The sequence below is a fragment of the Rhineura floridana genome, chromosome 2, assembly GCF_030035675.1.
Source record: "Rhineura floridana isolate rRhiFlo1 chromosome 2, rRhiFlo1.hap2, whole genome shotgun sequence".
In the NCBI taxonomy this organism is placed as follows: Eukaryota; Metazoa; Chordata; class Lepidosauria; order Squamata; family Rhineuridae; genus Rhineura; species Rhineura floridana.
Window position 1 is genome coordinate 10,827,123 of NC_084481.1, and position 25,246 is coordinate 10,852,368.

Consider the following 25,246-nt stretch of genomic DNA (forward strand, 5'->3'; position numbering starts at 1 on the left):
CTGGAAATTCCATACCTCCATAATTCCTAACATTCCTTATGTAGTAAAACGCTGGTTGCTCAGAAGAGATGACAAATTCCATAACTGTGTTATACTGTTGTAGCAAAACCAGCAAGGGGCACATTTAATGAAGATTGCCTAATGTATTGTGGCTTAGGCCTTGAAATGAAAGGCTTCCACCCACATCAAAATATAGCAATACCTCAGTTAACAAAGAAGATGCATTCTTGGACATTACTTTCCTTTAACAGAAACTTTGGTACTAGAGGTAGGAATAACATGGAAAGAATAGGGATTGATTCCTACTACCCACTCATAGATGGTGGGGCAGCTTCAACTGGGGCTTTAAAGGGTTCCTACCTGGCACCCAACCACTCCCCCCTCTGAATTGTATTGGATCCTTCCCTCCCCAGCCTGGGAGAACAAGAGATCTCTTTAATATAAAGCAAACACACAATCTTGTCTCTTTCACCCTAGCAAAGCCAAGGCACAGGCTGATCAGTTTCACCTTAAAGCAAAGGCACAGGCTTGAAAGTTTATCCACAGCAAAGCAGTCACATGCTGGTCAGTTTCACCTTTTAAAAAGTCTTCATTAAAAGGAGCTTTCCTGGAGGATTCATTACTGTAGTGATAGAGGGGAGGGCAAACAGAGGCAAAACCTTCAGCATGTGGGTAACTTTGTCATGGCAAAAGAGAATAGGTGACAAGCTCAAGTAATGCACAAAGGGAGACATCACTGCCTGAAAGCAATCTCAGAACAAATGAATTCCAAACCTGCAAACTGGTATATAAGAACAGAGTTCTATAGCAGTGATGTTAGTGACCTGTACACAGAGATGTCAAGATGGTATCATAGTGGCTATGAGCCTGAGCTATAACACAGGAATTCACACCCAGGGCTGCTGACAGACAGACAGAAAGGGTCCATTTTTACCAGGCCCAGGGCCGTTGGCGGGCCCAGACTCTTAACTTCCATTAAAAAAAACACAAGTTTCTAAGTGCTCTTTAACAAATGTTATACACTAAAATGTAAGCTGCCACCCCCCCTGCAATTTCTGTGAAATGAACTAGCGGGCTGCTCTAATCTCCGCCCTTTCAGGTTTTTAGCCAATGAGTGAAATCAGAGCAGAGATTTGTTGGAACATCAGGCAATAGCTAAAAACCCTTGCAAGCATTGAAAAGAGTGGCCTTTTCCTGCTTGTGTCTGCATATTGGTTAATGGTATGCATATTCATATCATGTTAATTGAGTAAGCTTATTGCTTGCAGCAACAGTACCTGTGCCTGCCTGCCCACCTTTTGCTCTCTCTATGAACATCCAGCATGAGGTCCACCAAATCAAAGAACATGCAAGACAGCAGGATCTTGGTAGGACATGCATGCTAAACAATTTCAGTTATGATGGTGATAATAATAGAAGTATACATGCATGGCTTTTAAAATTATTTGCAAAAAAAAAGCATATTTTACATTGTATCATATCAAATAATTTTTGAACAGAAATAAAAAGAGTACATGTAGCTTATGATGCCATTACAGTGTGTTACAGTTTTCTAAATAAAAGGAGTCATACAAGTTTAAATTTTCCTAGACTGCTGAACAGGGCAGTTTGTTTGTCTAATTATAGTCTGTTTTGAAATCCTTCCCAACATGAGGCTTTCATCCTATACTCACTTTTCTGGGAATAAAGCTACAATCCTAATCCAGCATACCTGAGAGTGAACCCAGTTGAATTCAGTAAGACTTACTTTTGAGTAGACATGGTTAGGATTGTACTGTAAATCAATGGAAGTAGACATAGCATAGATTTGTGTTGTTGAAGTTTCACTCTCTCCCTCCTCCCCACTACAATCCTATTTTTAAGGCAATTAGGCAGGGCTTGCTTAGGTATCGCTCCTATTATTTGGCAGGAAACTAATATTTTCTTTTAATGTTCTGCAATGACTAACTGGTTTTGACAATAAACTATTATAAGGGGTGTATTTTTACATTTCCAGTGTGTGTGTATGGAATCTTTCCAACAACCCAGTGACGTAGGTTAGGTTGAGAGTTGGTTCAATCAAGCTGCACATGCTTTGTGTGTGTGTGTTGGCAAGTGTTTGGGGTGTGTTTTTTGGTAATTTGCTTTAAAATATCAGGATTGTGAAATGTTGCAGTTACTGTAATTAGTGGGGTGCCTTTATGCATGTTTCCCTTCCTCACTGGTTTGTGAATATGACATGATATATTTGCACCTCACTTCTCTTCCTGGGTCCTCTCTCCTTTTATCTTTGCAACAACCCTGTAAGCTAGGCTAGGCTGAGAGTTGGTTCAGTCAAGCTACACACATTTTCTTAGCTGCTCCTATCTTTTAAATGTTATGTTAATGTTTAAATGTTATTTAATAATTGTATTATTATGGTTTTTGAACTATTCATAACTATTGTAAAATGCCTTGTGAGGGCAGGAATTCTGAAAGGCAGGTTAAACATCTGTTAAATAAATACATCTTAAATCAAGATTGTGGATTAATAATAACTGTTGATATTGGTAATATATGTACATAAGCAGCAGTTCTTGTCAATAGATAGCTGTAAGGTGGGAGTGGGAATGTAGGGGCCCCAATCTATATAAAGTGTATCAGGTCCAGGAAATCCTGTTGGCATCTGTGGTCACACCATGGCCTTTGCTGAGCTACTCGCTATCTCTCTTTCAACCTTAAGTCCTCCATCTGCATTATTTGTACTGACCTAGTTTACAGGGTTGTTGTGAGGATTGTAGATAGGAGTCTGAAATGCTTTAAACACTCAAAAAACATTATGTTAATTATAATTGCTATCTCATGCATCATTGCAAAGAAGTGGCATCTTTATTCTTTGAGCCTGGCTGACATCTGCAGTTGTTGAAATACGGCAAATTCCAGTTTGCATAGGGTTCCAGTTTGCACAGCATGCAAGTATCTCTTTAGGAAAAAAGTGACTTGTGTTTTTCCTTTATGATAGTTTCAGAAGACAATGCCATCTTTCTAAGAATAAAAATGAACACAAGCTTTCTGGAACTGGGGCAGTGTGTATAAACCCAATGAGGCTAGCAAAAATCTGTTTTCTGTGCAAGCTGCAGAAAAGGGTATTGAGATGGGGCTTTTTGTTTTTTAAAAGAACTGAGCATATTGTGTGCATTTGTGAGCAAATGGAAACAAGGCAGTTTGTTTTGATTGTCTGATCACTTCTGAATGCCAGACTTGCAAACTCTGTGTCTTCACAATAAGCTTTTTTACTGGAGTGGAGAGGACAGAAGATGGATCTTCAAAAGTGCTGCTGGCACTTATCTTAGAGATTTTAAACAACATATGCATGTTCATGTAGCCAACATACATATACATGTAGCCAAGGAAAAGCAGACTGATAATCTGTAGATGTGCATTCTGCATTACTTGGATGTGGCACAGGATTGCAGTTTATAGCCTAATCCCATGCATGTTTACTAGGAAGTAAGTCCCACTAAATGTACAAAGGGGGACCAGTATCGGGCTGGCTCAGTAGGGCACCTGCAAGGGCCACAGCTCCGTAAACAACCTTCAGAACATCCCAGTCCTGCTGATGTTGCTTCTCCTCTTCCTTGCTGCTGCTGCCTGTTGACCTCTGAACATGCAAGCAGTGACTCCAGTAAGGAGATAGAGCCCCTCTGGGTCCAACTAGAGAGAGGCAGCAAATAAGCAGTGGTAACAAAAGCAAAGATGAAGTAAAACCACTGAAGGCATCTTGCCTAGGGATTTCCCAGACCTAAAGCCGGCTATGTACACAGAACTGCAGCACATGACTTTAATTGTGGCAAACTATTCCACCCATTCTTTAAGAAAGATCTCAAGTTGCTGGTAAGAACAGCCTACTGGATGAGGCCAGTGGCCCACCTAGTCCAGCATCCTATTCTCACAGTGGCCAGCCAGTGGGAACCCCACAAGCAGGACCTGAGTGCAAGGGCACTCTCCCCTCCTACGGTTTCCAGCAACTGGTATTCAGAGGCATCCTGCCTTCAACAGTGGAGGCAGAACATATTCATCAGAGCAGGTAACCATTGATAGCCTTATTCTCCATGAATCTGTCTATTTTAAAGCCATCCAAGTTGGTGGCCACCACTGCCTCCTGTGGAAGTGAATTTTATAGTTTAACTATGTGCAGTGTCTCTCCTGAATCTTCCAACATTCAGCTTCACTGGATTTCCATGAATTCTAGTGTTATGAGAAAAGGAGAAAAAAAATCTGCCCACTTTCTCCATACCCTGCATAATTTCATACACATCTAGTTTTTGTCAACCAAGAAATTTTTGGAAAGCAACCACATATGCTCATATTCCCATCAGCTATTCTGAATGCACATTTGAGAGCAAGAAAAGATCTCTTTGGATTTTATATGCAAAAGTATTGCAATTAAATAGCACATTTCGTACAAATAATGTAGACACTTTATTAAAGCAAACAGAACATCAGGTTAGACATGAAAACAAACTGAATTGTATAGCACAGTGCTCTTCAACCTTGTGTCCTCAGATGTTGTTGGACCACAACTCCCATCAGCCTCAGCCAGCATTGACAGTGGTCACGGATGATGGGAGTTGCAGTCCAAAACTTTTGGGGACCCAAAGTTGAAGAACACTGGTACATTGTCTGCCAGTGGTGGGCATGTTGTTATGGTGACAGTACCTTGAGAAGTGTGACCTGTACAACGAAGAGTCAACATGCTTTTCTGATATTTCATGCTGGCTTTGCAGGTCACCATGTGCCAGATAAAATATTGAATCGCAGAAGATTGAAATATACTGCCTTATCTCAGGAATATGATTCAAAACATTAAAGGTTCCCCACCACTAGCTTAGAGGCAAGGGACATTATTTCAGGAGGAGACAATATTCACTCTCAGTATATAGAATGCGCTTGTTGGCCAGAAATATTGGCTGCCCTGTGACTTAAAATGGAGACAATTCTACTACTCATCTCTTCTCTAACTCAGCAGCTCTTGTGACTGCAGCCTAGTTGATCTTTTTGGGTAATTGCATGCAGTTATGTTAACAGCAGTAGTTGTACACAGCCTCCAATAATTCACAAATGAAACTAGAGATGCCCTATTATCATACTAATATTAATTAGGGCCTAGGCCCATTTCAGAAGGCTCTGCAGTATATGCTGAATTCTGAATGCTCTGTAATAACTTGTCCTGCATTGCCTTTAATGCTGAGAAGGTGTTTGCTAAGAGTTACACTAGAAAATCATATTTGTTCTACAATCTTGTTGTCAACAAGTCGAAATGAGCGTTGGCCTCTTGTTAAATGGCAGTGTGCTACAATATTACCTGTGTGTGTGTGTGTGTGTGTGTGTTTACACATGCATGTGTGTCGAAGACAAAATAATCTCCTCCACCCCAAAGTTTAACTTCTAGGGACCCCAAGCAAGGAGTTGGCCCTTGAAGAGTGACAACACTAACAGCTCACGCTAACACAGTGATAACCTGGCATTCCCCAAAAGCAACAATAGTGATAAAATAGAGACAATTATTTACTGCTGGGATAGATTCCAGAAAATGGGGAGTGTCCCTTGGAAGTACGGAGAGTTGGAGTGCGTGTGTGTAGAAGGAGCAGATAAATGATTCAGAGTGAACTAAAAACCCAGCCAAAGCTATGCACATCATAGACTATAAATCAGACTATCCTAATTGTTTTTCAATTAAAAGCCTTCCTTGTCTCCTGTGGATGGACAGGTCCCACAGGACAGGGAAGGAGAAATGTGACCTGGTTGCTCAGTTGTTCTCTTTACATGTATCTGGCATTTTGTATATAGAATTTTTGCAAACGTTATCTTGGTTGTTGGAAATTATTCATTTGTTATAATTGATGGGGTGATTTTCTTTTATTGTTTGCTGATATTGTATTATTATCTCGAAATACTATATGCAAAATGGATTCTTGAATTTTGTTAATTTGCTTTTAGTTATATTTTGAATTGTTACAGAATGGCAATCTGATTTTGTTCTTCATGTCGTATTTATGGGTTATAAACTGCTTCAAATATAGTAATGTAAAAAGATGGCAGGGATGGACATATCTGTCAATTTTGATTTCTCTCATTCTTCCAATCTTAAATTCAGTTCCTCACATTTTTGTAACGGTTTGCTCATTTTTTTAAAAAAGTCCCTATGACATTTATTCAGCATTTCAGTGTGTATGTCTCATAATATATAACTTATTCTATGCAGTTTTGCCTAAAATAATGCATCTTTATGTTATTTCCACAAATACATTTATATGCACACTTTCTGCTAAAATGCACATTTTTATTAGGGCTGTGCATGGACCCCCTGATTTGATTTGTAAATGCAGATCAGGCCCAATGCAGTCCGGCAAGATTCAGATCTGACTCAATCTGGATCCAAACCTGGATAATAATAATAATAATAATAATAATTTAATTTGTGGGTCGCCTATCTGGCCAATGGCCACTCTAGGCGATGTACAATTTAACAACAATACATTACATCATAATAAAATACATCATAAAATACAATATAACAATAAAACAATAAAACAGTTACAGTACAGAGTAGTAGGCTATTCATCGTAAAAATTTAACCCTCCCCGTAAGTCCCAAAGGCCTGTCTGAAGAGCCAGGTCTTCAAAGCTTGGCGGAATACATTCAGGGAAGGGGCATGTCGAAGGTCAATCTGGATATTACAGATCTCTGGAAATCCCATTGGTTTGTATTGCAAAAACAAAACAGTCATAACTTGCTTGCTTTTTGACCTAGGGACATGATAATTGGTGATATGGTAGCTACTATATAGGGGATTAATCCTGCCAAGTTATTGGTGGATAATTCCAGGGGTTTTCATGCTAACCACCTTTTAAAAGTTTTAAAATTAAAGCAGACATGTTTTTTCACAAAGAGACATGAAATTTTGTGAAATGCTAGCCCCTATCGAGGAAAGTAACCTGGCCAAATTTTAGGTGGATTTCTCCAGGGGTTTTCAGGCTACCAACCTTTAAATTTGCTTTTAAAAAAAGGCTAAGTGCTCAGTTATGCCAATTCTCATGCTCCTGTGTTCCTTTCTTCAAGATGTTGGGAGGAAACGTTTTTTTAAAAAGGTTTGTGATACTATACACAGGCAGGCATAAGGAAATTTCATGGACATGAAATTTGGGGACATGGTAGCTCCTATAGAGGGGATTAACCCTACCAAATTATTGGTTGATTGCTCCAGGCATTTTGATGCTAGCCACCTTTAAATTTAAAGTATTTTAACATTAAAACAGACATGACAGACTTGTTTTTTCACACAGGGACATGAAATTTGGGGATGTGATAGCTCCTATAGAGGGGATTAATCCTGCCAAATTTCAGGTGGGTAGATCCAGGGATTTCATGTTAGCATCTTTAAAGTTTGCTTTTTCCAAAAGAGATTTTTTTAAAAAAAGACTCTGACATACAGTAGGGCCCCATTCATACAGCGGGTTATGTTCCAGACCCCTCCTGTAAAGCGAAAACCGCTGTAAAGCAGAACGCATTGAAGATAATGGTGCATGTCATGCGAAAATGATGCGAAAATGGAGCACGACAAGCAAAAACCGCCGTAAAAGTGGAACAAGTGCCGTAGGACTGGGGCCTTTCTGCAATTGACAACCGCTGTATTAGCGGAACGCTGTAAAGTGAAGCACTGTAAAGTGGGGCCCTACTGTATAAGGAGCAGATTGCCAACAGCAGGGAAAAATAAAAATCCTATATTATATTAATAATACTCACTGTGGCTAGCAATTGGAAATAATAATAACAACTCAGAATGCTGGCTAATGTGCTGACAAGGTTTGGCTGACTGGCTGGCTAACAAAAATTAACAAATGTGTAACCAAACAAGCTGGCTGCTTCTTGTTGTTTGTGGGTAGCAATTGGGTAGCACCTGGGATAATAATAATAATAATAATTTTAAAAAACTGTCACTCAATCACCCACAAGGTTTAATAATAATTCTTAGCACCGAGAATAGAATAAAATAAAATAAAAGACAGATATTTTAAATATTATTTATTTATTAGATTTATATCCTGCCCTTCCTCCCAGTAGGAGCCCTTGTTATCCTTATTATGTAGGTAATGCCACCCAACCCCCACCAAACATTTCTAAGAGACAGAACTTACACAAGATTTCTATATTTTAAGACTTCACCCCTTCTAGGCACTGTGATTGGAGAGTGTTGGGTGGGGTGATAGCACTGCAGCCTTCCTCCCTCTCACTGCCCCCCCCAGTGTTCTCCTGATATGGTGTTGCAATTGCTGTATTTCAGAGACACCCTGTCTGGGTTCATTAGAGACTCTTTTGAGCTACAAATCTGTACAAATCGATTCGGGACCAGCCAATCTGTTCTGTAGAGATTTGCTACTTTTTCATCCTGATCTGGGTACAAATTGGCCTGAATCGACCGAATTTGGTTTGTGATTTGTAAAATACAGTGCATAGCCCTAATTGAACTGCCTTGCAAAATTGAAGAAGTGTGAATTTCAAAAGATAGCTGCATTTCTGTCCATGTGTTGTTTCAGGAAATACGAATTAGATTTACATTAAAATGTGAACCAACCTGGATTTCTCCTCCATCCCTAAAAGGTGATATACTTTTAAAAAAATAAATAAAAATAAATGAATTAGATAAAGTATTATTTCCCTATCCCATTCCAGTTTTTACAACTGCCTCCATTTCAGTTGCATTAATATTTCAGTCCTCTGCAACTTCAATATTTACTAGCCACACTATCAATCATAGAATTATCTGTAAATGACTGCTGATTTTAGCTTAGCCTACAGTTTTTGCCTTTTGAAGTTCCTCTCTACAATGGGGCTGTTAATTTACCTGAGCCAGTTTTTTGTGATTAATTTTTGCTGCTTGGTTATGACATTTCAGATATATTTGCTATTCATGAATTTCTAGTACCTCATAATGTATAATGTGGCCTCCCCATTACATTCATGTGTCATGATCTAGGTAAGGAGATCCACATGCAGAAGGTTTCCACCTGTAAAGCATTTGTTTGATCAGGAGGACCCACAGTTATAAACTGGATGTATAGTCATGTACATCTGAATGTCATCCAGCCTCACTGCATTCCTTTTTATCAGATAGCTGTTTGGATTTACATTCAAATATGCATCCCTATTCACATTCTGGCACAACTAGTCACATGTGAGTAGAGCCAGACTGGGCGCTTCAGCATTCTGCAGCCATCTGCTGTGATGGCAAATTTAAAAAATAAGGTTTTTTTTTAATGCAACTTGATTCTTTATTTGGTTTTTTTGTGAAATGTCTATCAGAGTTTTTGTATTATTTTGTTTTCATTTTTACTCTGCATTATTTCACCCTTAATAACAGTCCTAGGCCCTTCTGTTTCTACAGAAAGTCTGTGTGCATTGATAGTAATGTTTTCCATTCTGTTCTGTGTGCTGCTTCATCTAGGAGAGAAAGGGTAACTGAAGAGAAATTAGGTGGAGCTTGAGTCTGTTACACTTTTTTGGCTGCTGCATGCAAACTGCGCTGATAGTGATGTTAGAAGCATCTTTGTTCCTCATGATTATGATTCTTTAGGGAACTAATCTGAAATGCCCAGTATCCCAACACACATCAATTGCCTAGGACAACATAATAGCCTCTTAGTCTCAGAAGTGGTGAAAATCACTTTATCATCAAAGAATTATTCCAGATTTCCTGTGTGTGGAATACAAATCAGGCTCTGTTGGAATCAGTAATCTGTAAGACAACTGTCATAAAGAGCCCATACAATCCTTGGAAGTGGGGCTCCTGACTAGCCAGTTCAACCTGTGCTAAGTAGGATCAATAATAATAATAATAATAATAATAATAATAATAATAATAATACTACTTTCACATAAGACTCAGGGTGATTTACAATCACACCATAAAACCAACTAAAGATAGGTTTAAAAACAATAGCTTGTAATGATAAGCTGGCAACTCAGCACAGTCTGCACAGACCTTTGCAACACAATCCTTAGCATATCTGAAGTATCCCTTTGAGGTCATTGGGACTCATTCCCCTCTCAGTGTGCTTAGGCAGAGCAGGCTAAAGTCATTTATAAATTACAAAACTCCTGCTCTTTCCAGTTGGAGGATGCTCAAGATCTTGACCTACTATTATTGGCTTCAGTTGATGTCTCCTACAAAATATTGAGATTTCTCTATTCAGACTATAGAGCTTGGAGCTGTTGCTTTAGTGCAGTGGGAACTGAAGTCACTTGGGGAAATAATTCTATGCTTTGTAAAGTATTGTTGCGTAAGGAAGATGTCATCATCCCTAGATGTTAGCTAACGTGAAGATGAAGGGATCGTGGCTCAGTGGGAGAGCATGGGCCTTGCAAGCCAGAAGGTCAGGTGTTAATTCCCGGAATCTCCAGGTATGGCTGGGAGTGACTCCCTGCTTGAAACCCTGCAGCACTGCTGCCAGTTATTATGTCCTCCTGCTGCTCTTTAGCCAAAAAAGACACAGGAGTCAGAGTAGAGTTTTCTGCAGCCAGCTTTGTCTTTACTGAATATTCTAGAATGAAAGGACAGGAAGAAGAAAAACCCACATGGGGCATGCCTGGATGTGTTTTCCAGGCAGCCCTAAGTAACCATTGGCAGAACAATAGATTAAAGACATACTCAAACAATGACAGTCATAACACTAACCCAACGCAGTACACCAATCAGTGTAGACAATACTGAGTTAGATGGACCAATGGACTGACTCGGTATAAGGATATTTCCTATGTTCCTAAATTGTGCACACATGGGCTACTTCTTAATCTTAGTGGAAGGTCAGCAATTCTCCCTCAAAGGATTGTGAAGGATAACCCTTACTCCATCAGAATAAAAAGAGATGATGCTGTAAATGGATGTAAGGGTGATGTTGTTTTTCAGAGCCCCTGTACAGCTACATTCAGAGAAGGGGCTTACTTGTGCTGTAAGAATCCATTATGAGAATAAGTCCAAAAGCAGAAGAAAATGAAAAATGGAGCAACAACTTATAATGCTATATATATGGAGAAAAAAAGGTTTTGTTTTGCATCTGATTAATGACCAATTACAGTTTTGTGTTCTGTCAAGATAAAATTTTGGATCCAGAGGAGTACCAATGGAATTGCAGAGAACAAGTACGTACTGAAGTCTCAGAAAGCACGGCTTTTAAAGTTCTTCAGCAATGTTTTGTTATTACACTATTAAATAACTGTATAGGGCTTTATAGGGGGGAAATCCACTAATACATTTGTCAGGTAAATTAATATGTTTCTGCTCCTCTCCAACTCCATCCTGAAGAGCAGTATATAAATATTTCAATAAATAATAATAAAAAGCTCTCCTCTCCTTTTATCTCAGTTTTTCTTTAGATTCTGAAGTTGTGGTTAGGTTGACTTTTAAACAGCTCCTAGCATATAGTAAGTGCTTTATATGGTTTATTATTAAATAAATACAGAACAAAAAAAATGGCGGAAAGCATTGTTAGAGAAAAAAATTACCAAGCATCACTGGAGAAGAACCAACTTGGCTTATGCAAAGGTAAGTCCTGTCCCTAACTGAGATTTCAGAGTTCTTTGAGAGTGTCAATAAGCGTACGGATGGGATGATCCAGTAGACACTATGTACTTGGGACTTTAAAAAAACTTTTGGCAAAGTCTCACCAAAAGCCTCTGAATAAACTTGACAGTCATGGTATAAGGGGACAGATCATCCAATGTATCAGTAGCTAGTTAAAGAACGAAAGTAATGTGTAGGAATAAATGGTCAATTCTCATAATTACAGATGGAATTATTTGTTAATGTTTGTTCTCTCAGTTTCTCATTTTTCTAATCTTAAATTTGGTTCTCTGCATTTCTGCAGCAATTTGCAATTTTTAAAAAATCCTCATGAAAATCCTCACTGGCTGTCCATTTGCTACCAGGCCAAGTTCAAGGTTCCAGTTTTGGTGTACAAAGCTCTATACAGCTTGGGATCAGGATACCTGAAAGTCCATTTTACCCCTTATATACCCAGTCGATCACTGCACTCTGCAAGTGAGGGCCTCCTGCAGATACCATCTTATCAGGAGGTCTGTTAGGTACAACATAGGAAATGGACCTTTAGTGTGGTGGCACCTACACTGTGGAATTCCCTCCCCTTAAATATTAAACAGGCGCCATCTCTGTTATATTTTCGGTGTCTGTTAAAGACCTTCCTCTTTCAATAAGCCTCTTAAGTACAGGCCTTGTCCCAGTCTGTGTCTGTGTTGGAATTGCTTTTTAATATGTTTGTAAACCTTTTTCAAAAAACGTTTTAACCTTTTTCTTAAAAAAAAGATGTTTTGAAAGCTTCTTTTAAAATTGTTTTTAAAGATGTTTTGTTTTAATGTATTTTAGTCTGTTTTTATGATGTTTAAAAGTGTTTTCAGAGCCCAGGGGGGGATATAAATAAAATAATAAATGAGTAAAATTCTTAAGCATTTTAGGGCAAATGTCTCCTAATAAATACATGTTTGTATACAGCTTTGACTAATGTACACGTTTTGGCATGCATTTTCTCCTAATATAATGAAGTTTTGTATGTTATTTTCATGCATACATTCATTTTTATACACACTTTCCCCCAATACATGCATTTTTGGAAAGTGCTTTGTTTGAGAACTGCATTGCAAAATTTGGGTAAGTGCAAATTTCAAAGCATGGCTGTGTTTGGGTTCTCATGTTGTTTCAGAAAGTGGACTTGATAAATTCGGCTTAAAATGTGAACTGAACTGAATTTCTCCTCCATCCCTACTCACATCAGAGGGTTGTAAGAAGTGAGTTCCCCTAAGGATTTGTGTTGGGAGCTATGCTTTTTAAATTGTTCACAAATGATCTGGAATTAGGGGTGCACAGTGAGGCAGCCAAGTTTGCTGATGATACCAAATTGTTCAGAGCGGTAAGAACAAAAAGGAATTGTGGGACAAGCTAAAAGGATCTCTCCGAACAGGGTGAATGGGAAATAAAATGATGAATGGGGTTCAAAATACACAAGTGTAAAGTGATGCAAACTGTGGCCAAAAATCCTAACTTCACATATAAACTATAGGATTGAAAATAAAACTGCCGGTATCATAATGCCATTATATATAAATATTTTAATAAATATATAAATATTACACAAATCTATGACTTGAAGAGTCCTGGTTGTCTTGCCTCCAAAAGGATACTGTAGAACTGGAAAAGGTCCAGAAAAGGGCAACGAATGTAATCAAGGGGATGGAGCAACTCTTCTATGAGGAAAAAAATGGGGCTTTTTAGTTTAGAACAAAGATGAGTAACGGGGGGTATGATAAAGGTGTATAAGGTTGTGCATGGTGTGGAGAAGGCAGATAAGGAGATGTTTTCCTCCCTGTCTCATAATACTAGAAGCCAGAGCCATCCAATGAAGCTGAATGTTGGAAGATTCAGGATAGACAAAGGAAAGTTCCTGTTTACACAGCACATAGTTAAAGTATGGAATCCACTTCTGAGTTATGTAGTGATGACTACTAGCTTGGATGCTTTAAAAGAGGTTGAGACAAATTCATGGAGAATAACGGTATCAATGGCTAGTAGCCACGGTGGCTATGCTCTGCCTCCACTGTTGGTGGCAGTATGCCGGTGAAAACCAGTTGCTGGGAATCAGAAGTGGGGAGAGTGCTATTGCACTCCAGTCTTGTTTTTGGGCTTCCCATAGGCTTCTGGTTGGCCACTCTGAGAACAGGAGGCGGGGCTAGATGGGCCATTGGCCTGATCTAGCAGACTCTTCTTATGTTCGTAATTATTATTAAGTGGGGTGAGGTATGATCTGGGACGGGAAACAAGATAGTGTGGGAGTAAGAGATGACATTTGTGGTGGTTAGCAATAATTTGTGATTCTGAAGCCTGAAATAACATGGAGGATGTGTGTGAAGATTAGTATTTTTATTTAAATGGAAATATAAGGAAAAAAGATAAATATAAGATAAATATATAAATATGCCAGCATGTCTTTGAAATGCTCACATTTCCTGATATTATATGACTACTGTAGCCAATGTGCCTAATTATAACTATGTGTAGGCTGCCAGATATATTTTACGATGGAGGACACTGCTAGTACTGGTGACAATCACAGACATTGATACCCATAACTGCAAATTTAAAACAGCCCCTCTGCCTACAAGACATGAAGATGGTAGATCAATCATAATGAACAAGGATTTTGTCTGTGTATATTAAAATTATTTAAAGACTTAACGCATTAACATACTGAAAAGGAACTGAAGATTAACTTTTGCTCATTACAGATATAATCTCTATAGCTAGTTATGAAGAGAGGCTGCTGCATTGTTAAAAAGATTAGTTCTTCACAGTTATTAACTGAGATTTCAAATGTAAATGTCTATGCTGAAATATAGCCAAAATCCACATAGTGATTTATAGTTAACCTATCATATAAATAACACTGTGTTACCTTTATTCCTTTAATTCTTCAACTTGTCCTTGTTTTAATGGCATCCACACTTTGTAAAAAAGCACATGATTTGTATGTGGTTTAACTACCCTGTACACAAGGTATGTCTTCTTAAAAGCTGTCCCTATTCCTTAAGTTGCGGGACAAAGGGTCCTTTAATAGTGCGACAGTGTTGGAAAATGTCTGATACTTTGGCAGTACTTAGTGGCTGGCAGTTTTAAAGCTGAGTGGCATTCTCACCCCCACCTCCACCCCCAGTTCTCATAGTTCTGTTTTAAAATAAATTATCTGATTGTTCCGTTGTTGAAATCAAGCCTTGGCCTCCATTCATTGTTCTGGAGAAGTGAAACATCTTAAGATGCTTCTGTCACATTGAGAAACCCAGGCTGGATCAATCCTCAGATTTGTTTAGGTGTATTTTTCCCGAGAGACAGACTGCAGGGACAAATAACTTTGCTTCTGTTTTGAAACATTGCATAGGGCATTCACTTTTGTTGTATGGGATCCACTAGCATTGGCCATTTATATCTTACCAAGATTTTTCTTTGTACTAGCTTCAGAGTTATATATTTTCTTTTGGAACTTTGTCTTTTCATAAAGAAACAGCGCTTACAAATTAGTGCAAAAAGCACAACTTTGGCACATACCTAAATGTACTGAGCTGATACATTTGATCTGTATTATGTGAACAAGAGATTCATAGTATGAGAATGAGCAAGCAAAAAAAAAAGTCACTTGTGTGGAGAGTCTATTGGTATTGATTAACTTCAGATGTACAATGACCCATTCCATATTTACTAGACAGTAATGTGTCATCTGACAGTTAGAATGTATATCCCATTATTACATAGAAATTCATTAGACACTAGCAGCTTGGGAGCTTCTAAAAGGGTGTTTATTGTGCGATGGATGCTCCTCATCCATGCAAGTTTTTGCAGCATTCACATGATGATGTTGGCATCAAAGTCTGTATTTATATCCGTATTTATTTCAGTCTGTATTTAAATCTGGATTTATCCTTTCTGGGGAAAATCCAATAAAGAAAAAAACAGCTGTTGCCAATTACCAATTTGCAATATCTCAACAATCCAGTTGCAAATTAAGCCCCCATGTACAAGCACCCCTTGTGTTGAGAATGTGAAAAGGGTAAGGTACAAATTACATAATATTATTGGAGCATATGTCCATGTGAAAGAATTCTGCCCTGGCATTTCAAAGTTTGACTCCTAGGAGTACCATATGGTTTCCATTGTTGGAAAGTAAATGATCATTTGTATTATTTCTTTCTTGCACTTGTGTTCTGTCCTGCCATAATCTAGGCTTGGATCAGAGAACATGTTATTAAAATATTTAAAAATAATCAACTAAAACAACAGTTGTTGTTTCCTTACGTAATATCAAGAAACAGAACCATCATAAACATTGCATCCCTTACTTCCTTAATCTTGGCCTTCACATTCTTGTCCCAATGGAAAACTCTTACATAGCTTTAGAAACAATATGATGAATCCTCCAGAAGGTCATTCTATAAATGTAAAGGCAACAATAGCAAAGAATCCCCCTGTCTCTGTGCCCATTTACAGATGGTATTATTAAAGAGAACTTTCGCTTGACACTATCTGCTTTGATAATTTTGCTCATTTTATTTCAAGTAGGTTTGAATGATATTCAGCATTTAAATGTTCCCTGTCAAAGCTTGTATGAATGCCTACACCAAAAGCAAACTAACATTTTGCTCTTGTTAAAAGTTTGCTTGTTGCATTTATGAGGACAGGATAATCACCTAACCCTCAGACCCATGTTGCATGAGCACATAAAGCAGCGCACAAGTGGATCTCCTTTGGAGCAAAGGTCATTGATTTCAATGGAACTAAGGGATGATTATTCTGTCGCTGGGGATGGAACAGATCTGTCCATTTTAGTTCTCTTAGTTTCTCATTTTTCTAAACTTAAATCCAATTCTCAACATTTCTATGATTTTTGTGTGAAATATGTTACATTTCATGAAAATTCTTTAGTGCAGATTTCTCCTAATAAACACAATTTTGTATACAGTTTTGATTAACACACACATTTTTGCAAGCCATTTCTCATCTTATAATGTACTTTTGTGATTTTTATGTTATTTTGTTATTATAATAATGTTATTTTCACTAATATATTCATTTTTACGCACATTTCCCCATGAAATATACATTTCTATAAACATTGTTTGACTGGAGAACTGCACCACAACATTCAGATAAGTGTGAACTTCAAAGGATGGCTGTGTTTTGGTCCTCATACTGTTTTAGAAGGTGTGGATTTGATAGATTCAGCTTGAACTGGGAACTGAATTGAATTTCTCCTCCATCCCTAGCTGCAGCACAGGTAACTTTGTCAAATAGAGAGTGTGGGTGCAAGAGTGTTGCCTTCAACTGACCAGCTTAATTGGTTGATGATGTAAATGGAAGGACATTTTAAGGGGGGAAATTAAGGCACGAACTATCAATGTGAGAAACAAAATTGTAAAAAAAAAACAGAAAAATGCATTTCCAGCACTTGGTAGGATTTAAGCAGGCATCCAATAAAGTATTCCAGCATGAGCAGGCTATAAGAAGTGAGTATGTGAAAAAAGTGTATTTCTGAAAAGTCCATTTGGAAAAGAATAATTTCCAGTGCTATGTTTAGACATGATGGGATACTTACCAAGGCCCCATACCATACCATTCACAGTCTTTTATTCAGAACTCGTTTCATAAGGTTCATTTGTGGCATTTTTACACTTGAGGAAAAGTAGTTTCAACTTTACAAACTAACAACAGTTTAAAAATGCAGAAGGTGAAATACACGTTCTGGCTCTTAATTACTCCTAATCTGTTTTCAAATGTACATGTTTAAATAATATGATGGGAAAGATAACAAATGAAAGCTTCTGTTGATTACTTGCTGTGGACTAATACAGTTGGATTTAATGGGACTTCTTAAGAGTAAAAAGCTGTGGATTGTAGCCAAAGGGCTGCTAAGTAATGGCAGACACTGGTGCATTTATTGTTTCTCTGACTGAATAATGAAAGTACAATCTAAACTCTAGCAAAGTATGTGTCTGGGACATTTTACATCTGCTTTGGGCAAAGACAGCAGAAGATTCCACAAAGCTGATTCCCCCCCCCCACACACTTCCTATGCTTGCTTTAGGTTTTAAGTCATATTTATAAATGAGAAGCCAATAGATTTTGTTTCAAAATATTGTTTGTATGTTTCTTTGCAGCTGATACCAAAACACATCAAAATAGTCTTATTAATGTATACTTTGTATTATGTAAGATATATCAAGGGCAATGAGGTGGATCCATTGTTTCAATAAATTATATAGATTTGCCTCCACATGTATATTTAAAGAACAAATCAATTTTAAGAAATACATTCATTCCACCACCACCCATACAAACAAAGCATGCGTATTCAAACACTTCTGAAAAGGTTTACAGTTTGCATTTTTGTATTTTCTCTGTAATGACAGAAGCCTATGCACCTTTTAAACATTGCCTTATTTGAGACTGTAGGTTGCCACTTGCATTCTGGTATTTACCTGTAAATCTTACGTTGTTTAAAGAAGTATGCCTAAGCCCAATTGTCTGCAGAAAACCCAAAATTATTTTTATGTTTTCAAATAATGAATTATCCTTTACCACATTTGCTGCGCTCTGGATTGCAAAATATACACTTCATTGTAGGTCTTCAGGCTGCATTTGTATTTTTATAATATGTTCTGCAGCTGAGAACTTTGTTATTGTTGTCTGTTTGTATTTCTATGGATGCCCACAATGTAGGAAACATTGTATCTATTTCATGTGTACATTAGCACATATTAAATACTGCCATGAGTAACATGGCTGAGGAAAAGTGTTTATATTGCTCTGGTAATCTTTTGAAATAATGCAAAGCTACAAAGTGCTCAGATAATGCTCAGTTCTTTTTTTTAAATGCCTACTATATTTTGTAGTTTTAAAAAATGAAAGAAGAAAGAATTATTTTATCTTGTGATGGATAACGGGGAAAATTGAAGATTAAATAAGCCACGGGACTGCATTTAGGGCAACAAGCTAGAGTAGAACCCAAAATCTTCAAGTAAGTGATGCTAATTTGCGGTCAAGAGAAACAAACTGAACCAGAAACTGGCAAAAAGGCTGGTTCTGTGTTTACTTTGTGTATGCAATGTTGGGGGGGGGCACAGCCCAGAAAAACAAATACTGAACATCTGTTTAACCTACAAAATTTCAGTAAGACCAGAATGGAGTTGGTTGTTTAAAGAAGCACTAGCAGCTCACACTTGCCCCAAAACCACAACTCTGTAAAAGCGCTGAACGTTTGCTTTCTCCATCTATTCCCAGACTCTTAAAAGCATGCCACTCTCCAATCCTATGAGCAGCTACTTCAGATCTTACTTGTTAGTACAATTTCTCTTGCCTTTTCCCTCTGTTTTAAAACCCTTTGTAACACATGCAGACCTGCAAACTTCAGAATGAGGAGCTCTCCCTTTTGCCGCTCCCTTCCTGGAATCAAATATTTTGAACAACAGCTGCATTCCATCGCTTTGTGCATAGACATTTATATCTGGTATGGCAAATATCATTGTTCTCCCATATAAGATATAAATCTAATGTCATGAGGGCTGGACATGAATCCTGAGGGTCATGCTAGAGATGCTACAACTGAAAAGAAATTTTCTTTTGCTTTGGTTTGAGCTTCTATTGTGGTTAGAAAGAAATAATTATTAGGCAGTAAATGAGTGTTTCATGTTGAAATTAGCTTGGGACTAAGAGTTAAACACACACGTGTACACTCAAATAAATAGGATACTTAGTACAGCAAACAGTTGTTTTGAATTTTGCCATATGACAGCCCTGTTATTCCTATTTTACAGACAAGGAACTAAAGCTAAACAAATAGCAACATGCCTAAAAGCTATCAAATGAGTCCAGCTGGGATTTTGACTCCACATCTCCATCCAATACCACAATATTATGACATTTGCTGCATGAATCATTTGCCACCCCCACCTCCCCTTCAAGTGTCAAAGTACAGGGTGCAACACAGGCTGTGCCCAGAATAAAAGAATGAGCCTACTACATACCACTTCGGCAGTTGTTGCTGGTTTTACCCTGATGTCGGCTAGTGTGTGGCAGACATTGACCATGCTCCTTCCATCCTCCACACAGAAAAGGCGTAACTGAGCCTCTCATGAGCCACATAGCTGCAGCTGGTCATCTTATTGTCCATCTCATCGCTCTGCAGTACCTGGTAGAGGAAGTCTATGTACCTGGCAGCCAGCTTGAGAGTCTGGATTTTACTGAGTTTGTCGGAAGGCAGGGTTGGAATTATTTTCCTCAAGGCTGCAAAAGCTTCATTGAGGGACTGAGTCCTCTGCCTCTCTCGGACATTCGCAAGAATCCGTTGGCTTTGGAGTTCCTCGTAGGACTGTGCGCTTGGGCTGGACTTCTTTCCCCGTTTGCCTGGGTTTGGACTTCCATCTTCACTGGATTTCTTACTGTATCTCCTCTTCCTTCCAAATCTCTTTGGCTGCCTCTCCAGCTCCTCTTCACTGGTCCCCAAGCTGTCCCCAGGAGAAACAGGAGGGCTAGAACTTTCTTCCATTCTTTCTGTAAGGAGGGGACAGAGGGAGGGAAAGGAATTCTCCCCCCCTTAAGTGGTGTGTGTGTGTGTGTGTGTGTGTGTGTGTGTGTGTGCGTGTTAAAAGTGTGCTTTAAATTCCTGAGACAGAGTCTTTGGAAAAACAGGAGGGTTTTGCTGAGGAAATGTTTTCCAGGTCTCTTGAAGGGATCTTATTTCAAGGACCGGGCTGTGCAAAAATTGAGGTCTTGGAGAGAGGAAGTTATTCTAACTTTTTTGGAAACTTTAGCTGAGCTCAGTTGCTAAATAGTTGTCAGAAATGAGGGAGATGCAAGGCTGGTTTCTGATTGGACGAACAGGCCAGTGGGAGGAAAGCATTTCCCCCCGGGTAAACTTTTACAGTTTTATGTTACACTTAAGAAAGTTCTGGACATGCACCTTCAGTAAGATATACAACTGCAAACTTCTCCCCATATCCCAAATTCCATACGTAGATATTTGTGGCTAGGTCAGGCCCTCCAAATTAAACACATCAGTAGGGATATGTTTGCTTATTTGTTGGCATGTGTCCGCAAGCCTGTAAAGCAGACTGTCATCTGAAGCTCCAAACTGTAAAAATTTAAGGTTCAGCTTACTGAGACATGGAAATAGCCCTTTCCCCATTATTTTGAAAGTTACTGACAAGAATCTGATTTCTTTGCTATTATTGTACACATCGCAAAGAGTTGGGTTGTTTTTAATGTATTTTAAAATTGTTGTAACTCACCCTGGGACCTCTGGGTGAAGGGTGGGTAATAAATGCGAATGATAAGAGTAATCATCATCTTCTTCTTGGACATACCTCATCCCTCTTTGCAGTCTCCCAGCTGTTTTATTCTGAGTAGGGTGACGGGATGCCCTTTTTAAAAAAAAATGCAAGACATGCTTAGAATTCTTCAACATTCTTTATTTTCTAATAATACAATGTAAATGTTCATAACAAATTGAATAGATCAGCTATGAATCACACATGGGGTACTACATGTAAATGTAATATAATAACCATGTGCACATTTATATCCTCTTGTATATATATATCCTCTCTCTGTATCTGCTCTGTACTTACATACTCTTTAGTGGAGGGCCTGTTGCTTAGTGGCAGAGCACTACCTTCGTATGCAAAATGCCCCAGGTTCAATCCCTAGCATATCCAGGTAGGGCTTGCAAAAGTCTCCTGCCTGAAATCATGGAGAGCCAGTCAGGGTCAACCAGGGATAGGTAACCTGGTGCCCTCCAGATGCTGTTTGACTATAACTCCCATTGTTTCTGACCAATAGCCATGCTGGCTGCGGTTGATGGGAGATGGAGTCCAACTACATCTGGAGCGCACAGTAGACATCACTGAGCTAGATGGAGCAATGGTGGCACAGTTGCAAAGCATGGCAGATCCAGGGTCTCGAGCCATTTCAGGCTTTAAAAGTCGGTAGTCTCAGTACCTTGAATTGGGCACAGAAATGGGCAGGCAGCCTTGGGTATAAATCAAATTTCCAGATAACAATTCTTAGTAGTTTTTATAGCCCTGTAGAGATTTCAAAGTGTTTTACTCATTAATCCTAGTAACTGTCCTGTAAGGCTGAGAGAGTGGTTGGCTTGCCTAAGGCCACCTCGAGAGTTCACGGCTGAGGTAAAATGCAAACCAGGGACCATGTCGCCCCCCCTTCCTGCTCCACTATTCAATCAACTGTGCCATTTTGTCAAGCGAGTTGTCGTCATGCTAAAGCAGCATGCTGGTTCCATTTATGAAATCTCCACAGCCTGGAGGGAACAAGAAACAGAGAGTGTGAGATGCCAGTGTGGGACAAAGGCCAATAACAGGAAGCTGTGGCTTTGCTGGGGTGAGAGGGCTGGGAAAGGAAGGATGCAATGCTTCAGGAACAGGGAGCCCTGCTAAATGATAAGTAGTGCTACCAACTATGACAAGGAGGAAGAGTGCTCTCAACTTTTCACTTTGGATAGATACCAAGACCAAGGTAACAGTGAAAGGGTAATGCATAGCAGCACCTATACTTTAGAACTCTTTGCTGTACTCTTTCTGGTGCCTGCTAAAAACATTATTGTTTAGGCAAGCCTATCTAGACATATAGAAGTTAACGTATTTTCATCTGTTTATAGCTTTACTACAGTTTTTAATTCTATTTGGATTTTTTAAAAAAAATAATAGCATTTTTAAACTTTTTTTAATGTTTGCCTTTTTTTGTAAATGGCTTAGAGGTTCTATTTACAATCAAGCAGTCTATACATTTTCTTAAATAAAATAAAAATAAAATACAGTTCTGCACATTACGATTCAGAATAGTTAAAGGATGTAGAAACCATGAATGGCAGGACTCAAAAGCAGGAGCAAATCAGCCAGCTTTTTGAATTAAAAGAATAGGCAGAAGAAAACTCTATAAGGGTTATCATAACTTTGTAAGAGGCATTTTCCAGTGAAAAATGGTGTGCACCAACGTAACTGGAGGAGAAAAAACCCTGTTGCCTGCCAGATTGACTGGAGAGGGCTCTTTTGCGGGAAAAGGAATTCCTTTCTGCAACCATCTGACTAATATTCAAAATGGAAACACCTCCCCAGAGACAGTATGACACCGCTTTCAGAAGTGGTTTTCAGACTCAGCAGTCAGCATGAAAGGTATAAAATAAAAAAGATCTGCAAACTGAGTTTTAAACCTGCTTTTGAAATCCCTGAATGTCATCTGCCATGTTCCATTTTGCTGTGGTGGCTGGTGCAAGCAGCCAGTTGTTAAGTACATCACACACAGGCCCCGTGCAAAAACCCTACATGCCCATTCCAATAACCCCATAGATAAATTAGCTCAGACTGGTAATTTGTTGCCCTGCAAACGGCAGCTTTCAATGAGTTATCCTTAAGCACACAGCAACATTTGATGGGCAAGAATCTGAACTGAAATACAGCATGAATGTGCTATGTCAAGTTTAATGGCATTTCAAGTAGTCAACCAACAACATGGATTTCTGACTTCACAATTTTGAAGTTTATAGGATGAAACCAAAACTTTACCACTTATCACATCATAGGATGAGAACTGCCATGATCACCAATAGTAAGGCCACTGTTTTACCATGTGACCAGCTGCAATTGCCATGGAACTTGCCAAACAGCAAGTGACAAATTTTGATCTTGTGAACAGGTCCATGGTTAAGAAATGGCACTGAATATCCAGGAGGCAGCAAGACAAAGAGGTTCCTGGTTCGCAACTCATCATTTAGCTGTTGTAGTATGGTGAGAAACAGTATAACACAATAGCAACATGCCTGAGATCCATACAAAAGCTTGACAGAGGAGCAAGAAAATGAACATGCAGACTTGCACCCTGGGCTGATCTAATTTGCCCTGTTTGATTACAAAGTGAGAGCTGGGTGGTAGTTTTCTATTGTGCCACAGCAGCATGCATGATTATCACTTGCCCGAAACTTGCCAAATCCCAATCACAGTCGAGCATCAGGAAAAGCACAATAAGCAAAGAGATTGGCAAAATGTTCACAAGGTGGTTTCCAGAATAAATGTAAAGCCAATTAAACACCTTAAAAGTCCAAATCTAAACTAAGACTAGCCCAAATTATACTGGAGAAGGTACTCAGATAGTCAGGATGACGGCTGTATAGGGTTTTAAAAGTCAAAACCAAAACCGGACAGTGAGTCCAGAAACACATTGGAGCCTATTAATATGGATGTTTCAACATATTCTCACCAAGCCATACCCATTAACATTCTGGCAGCAGCTATTTGCACCGGCTCGAGTTTCTGGAGTGCCTGATAGGACAACTCCACATAGAGTGCATTCCAGTAGTTCAGTCTGGAAGTTACCAGCGCATGAATGTAGAGCCATAGCCATCCTTCCTTGCTATGTTACATTTCTACATAGTGCTTCAAAAATGAATTGGAAACCAGTTATTCCTCAGAACCACTAGAAATTTATATAACACTTGGCCAGTTCACAAAACCCAAGAAGTTGCGTATAATTGATGTTTATGAATGGCTAGCGTCACAAACATGTATGCTTTAAATGCTTACCTACTTATAATGAACATCCCCCAGGACAGTTAAAACTTTCAATAAGCATAGCAGAAAGCTGATGGAAAGTACCATTCATGTTTCTGGAACCATTGTTGAAAATTACGGCCCTCGCTGTTCATTGGATGAATGAAGGGTAATCTGTTTAATTCTCTCTCTGATGTTGCAAGGTCCCCAAGAATACTAAAGTCAAAAGCTTGACTTTGCCTGTTGTGGCAGACTATGTTGTGCTAATGATAAATAATGGTGATGAGCTGTTGAGCTCAGCTTAGATGCTGACCCAGGTGTCTCCGGTTTAGGTTTCACCTGAAACAAACTTGTCCATAATATAGTCAGCTTCTGGAGAAATGATTTGTCTTGGTTCTTCCTCAAGGGTTCTTCTCCTATTTCTGACTTCCTATTAGGTTTCTTTCTTGCCAACCAAGAGAAAACTTTGTACTGATTGCCATTCCTTGACAATCAAAGAACTGGTAGCAGTTTGTTCATCTGGATGTGGGAGAGGATGCTGCTGCTGCTGCCTGAGATTCCTACCTGGATTATCAGAACAAGCCAAGCAGACAGACATTGCAGGGAGCCCGTGTAGCAAGAGAGGAGAGGCAGCCAGAAGGCAAAAGCAGCACAGCTGATGCCTTGGCAATGTTGCCTAGCGATGGCTGGGGATGCGATACCTAAGCAAGCCCCGGGTGCCTTATAAGAGGGGGATGAAGGACGGCTGCTGCAAAGCCTGCCAGCATTTATTTGTGCCTGGCATAGATGTGTCTGAGGAGGAAACCCTGATGTCTCTCCAGGAGGCCCAGGCAGAGACCACAGGGAAGAGGAGGATGATAAGGATCTTGCTTTGAAGACTAAGGCCAAAGGTGTGCGTTGGCAGCTTTGGAGGGACCAATCCTGTGATGCCCAGACAAGTCCTTTGAGGATATGCTGGAGCACAACTGCAAGGGCAGAATGTGACTAACTTTGCTTGGTCAAAGGCTCTGACAGGGTCAAGCTCAGGTTGGCCATCAGAGAAGGCCACTGATGTCCCGACAGAAAAATATTGGAATTGGTCTGAACTATGGCAGAACCACGCCTTCAGTGAGCGTGTGAA

General features: G+C 39.1%; 1 protein-coding gene across 2 annotated transcripts in view; it reads right to left on the reverse strand.

The window, feature by feature from the left end:
• Positions 1-24,235, reverse strand: part of TWIST2 (twist family bHLH transcription factor 2) — a 74,970-nt gene extending 50,735 nt beyond the window's left edge. The window contains exons 1-3 of one of the 2 annotated variants that reach the window (XM_061612856.1): positions 24,160-24,235; positions 20,857-20,988; positions 19,594-20,073 (exon numbers count right to left, since the gene is read on the reverse strand). In XM_061612856.1, the coding sequence (XP_061468840.1) occupies positions 19,632-20,073; positions 20,857-20,988; positions 24,160-24,176 (591 nt within the window). In that variant the 5' untranslated portion in view covers positions 24,177-24,235 and the 3' untranslated portion in view covers positions 19,594-19,631. Of the gene's footprint in view, positions 1-19,593; positions 20,348-20,856; positions 20,989-24,159 lie in introns of those variants that run through there. The other variant, XM_061612857.1, reaches the window with a different exon arrangement.
• Positions 24,236-25,246: the final 1,011 nt, after the last annotated feature.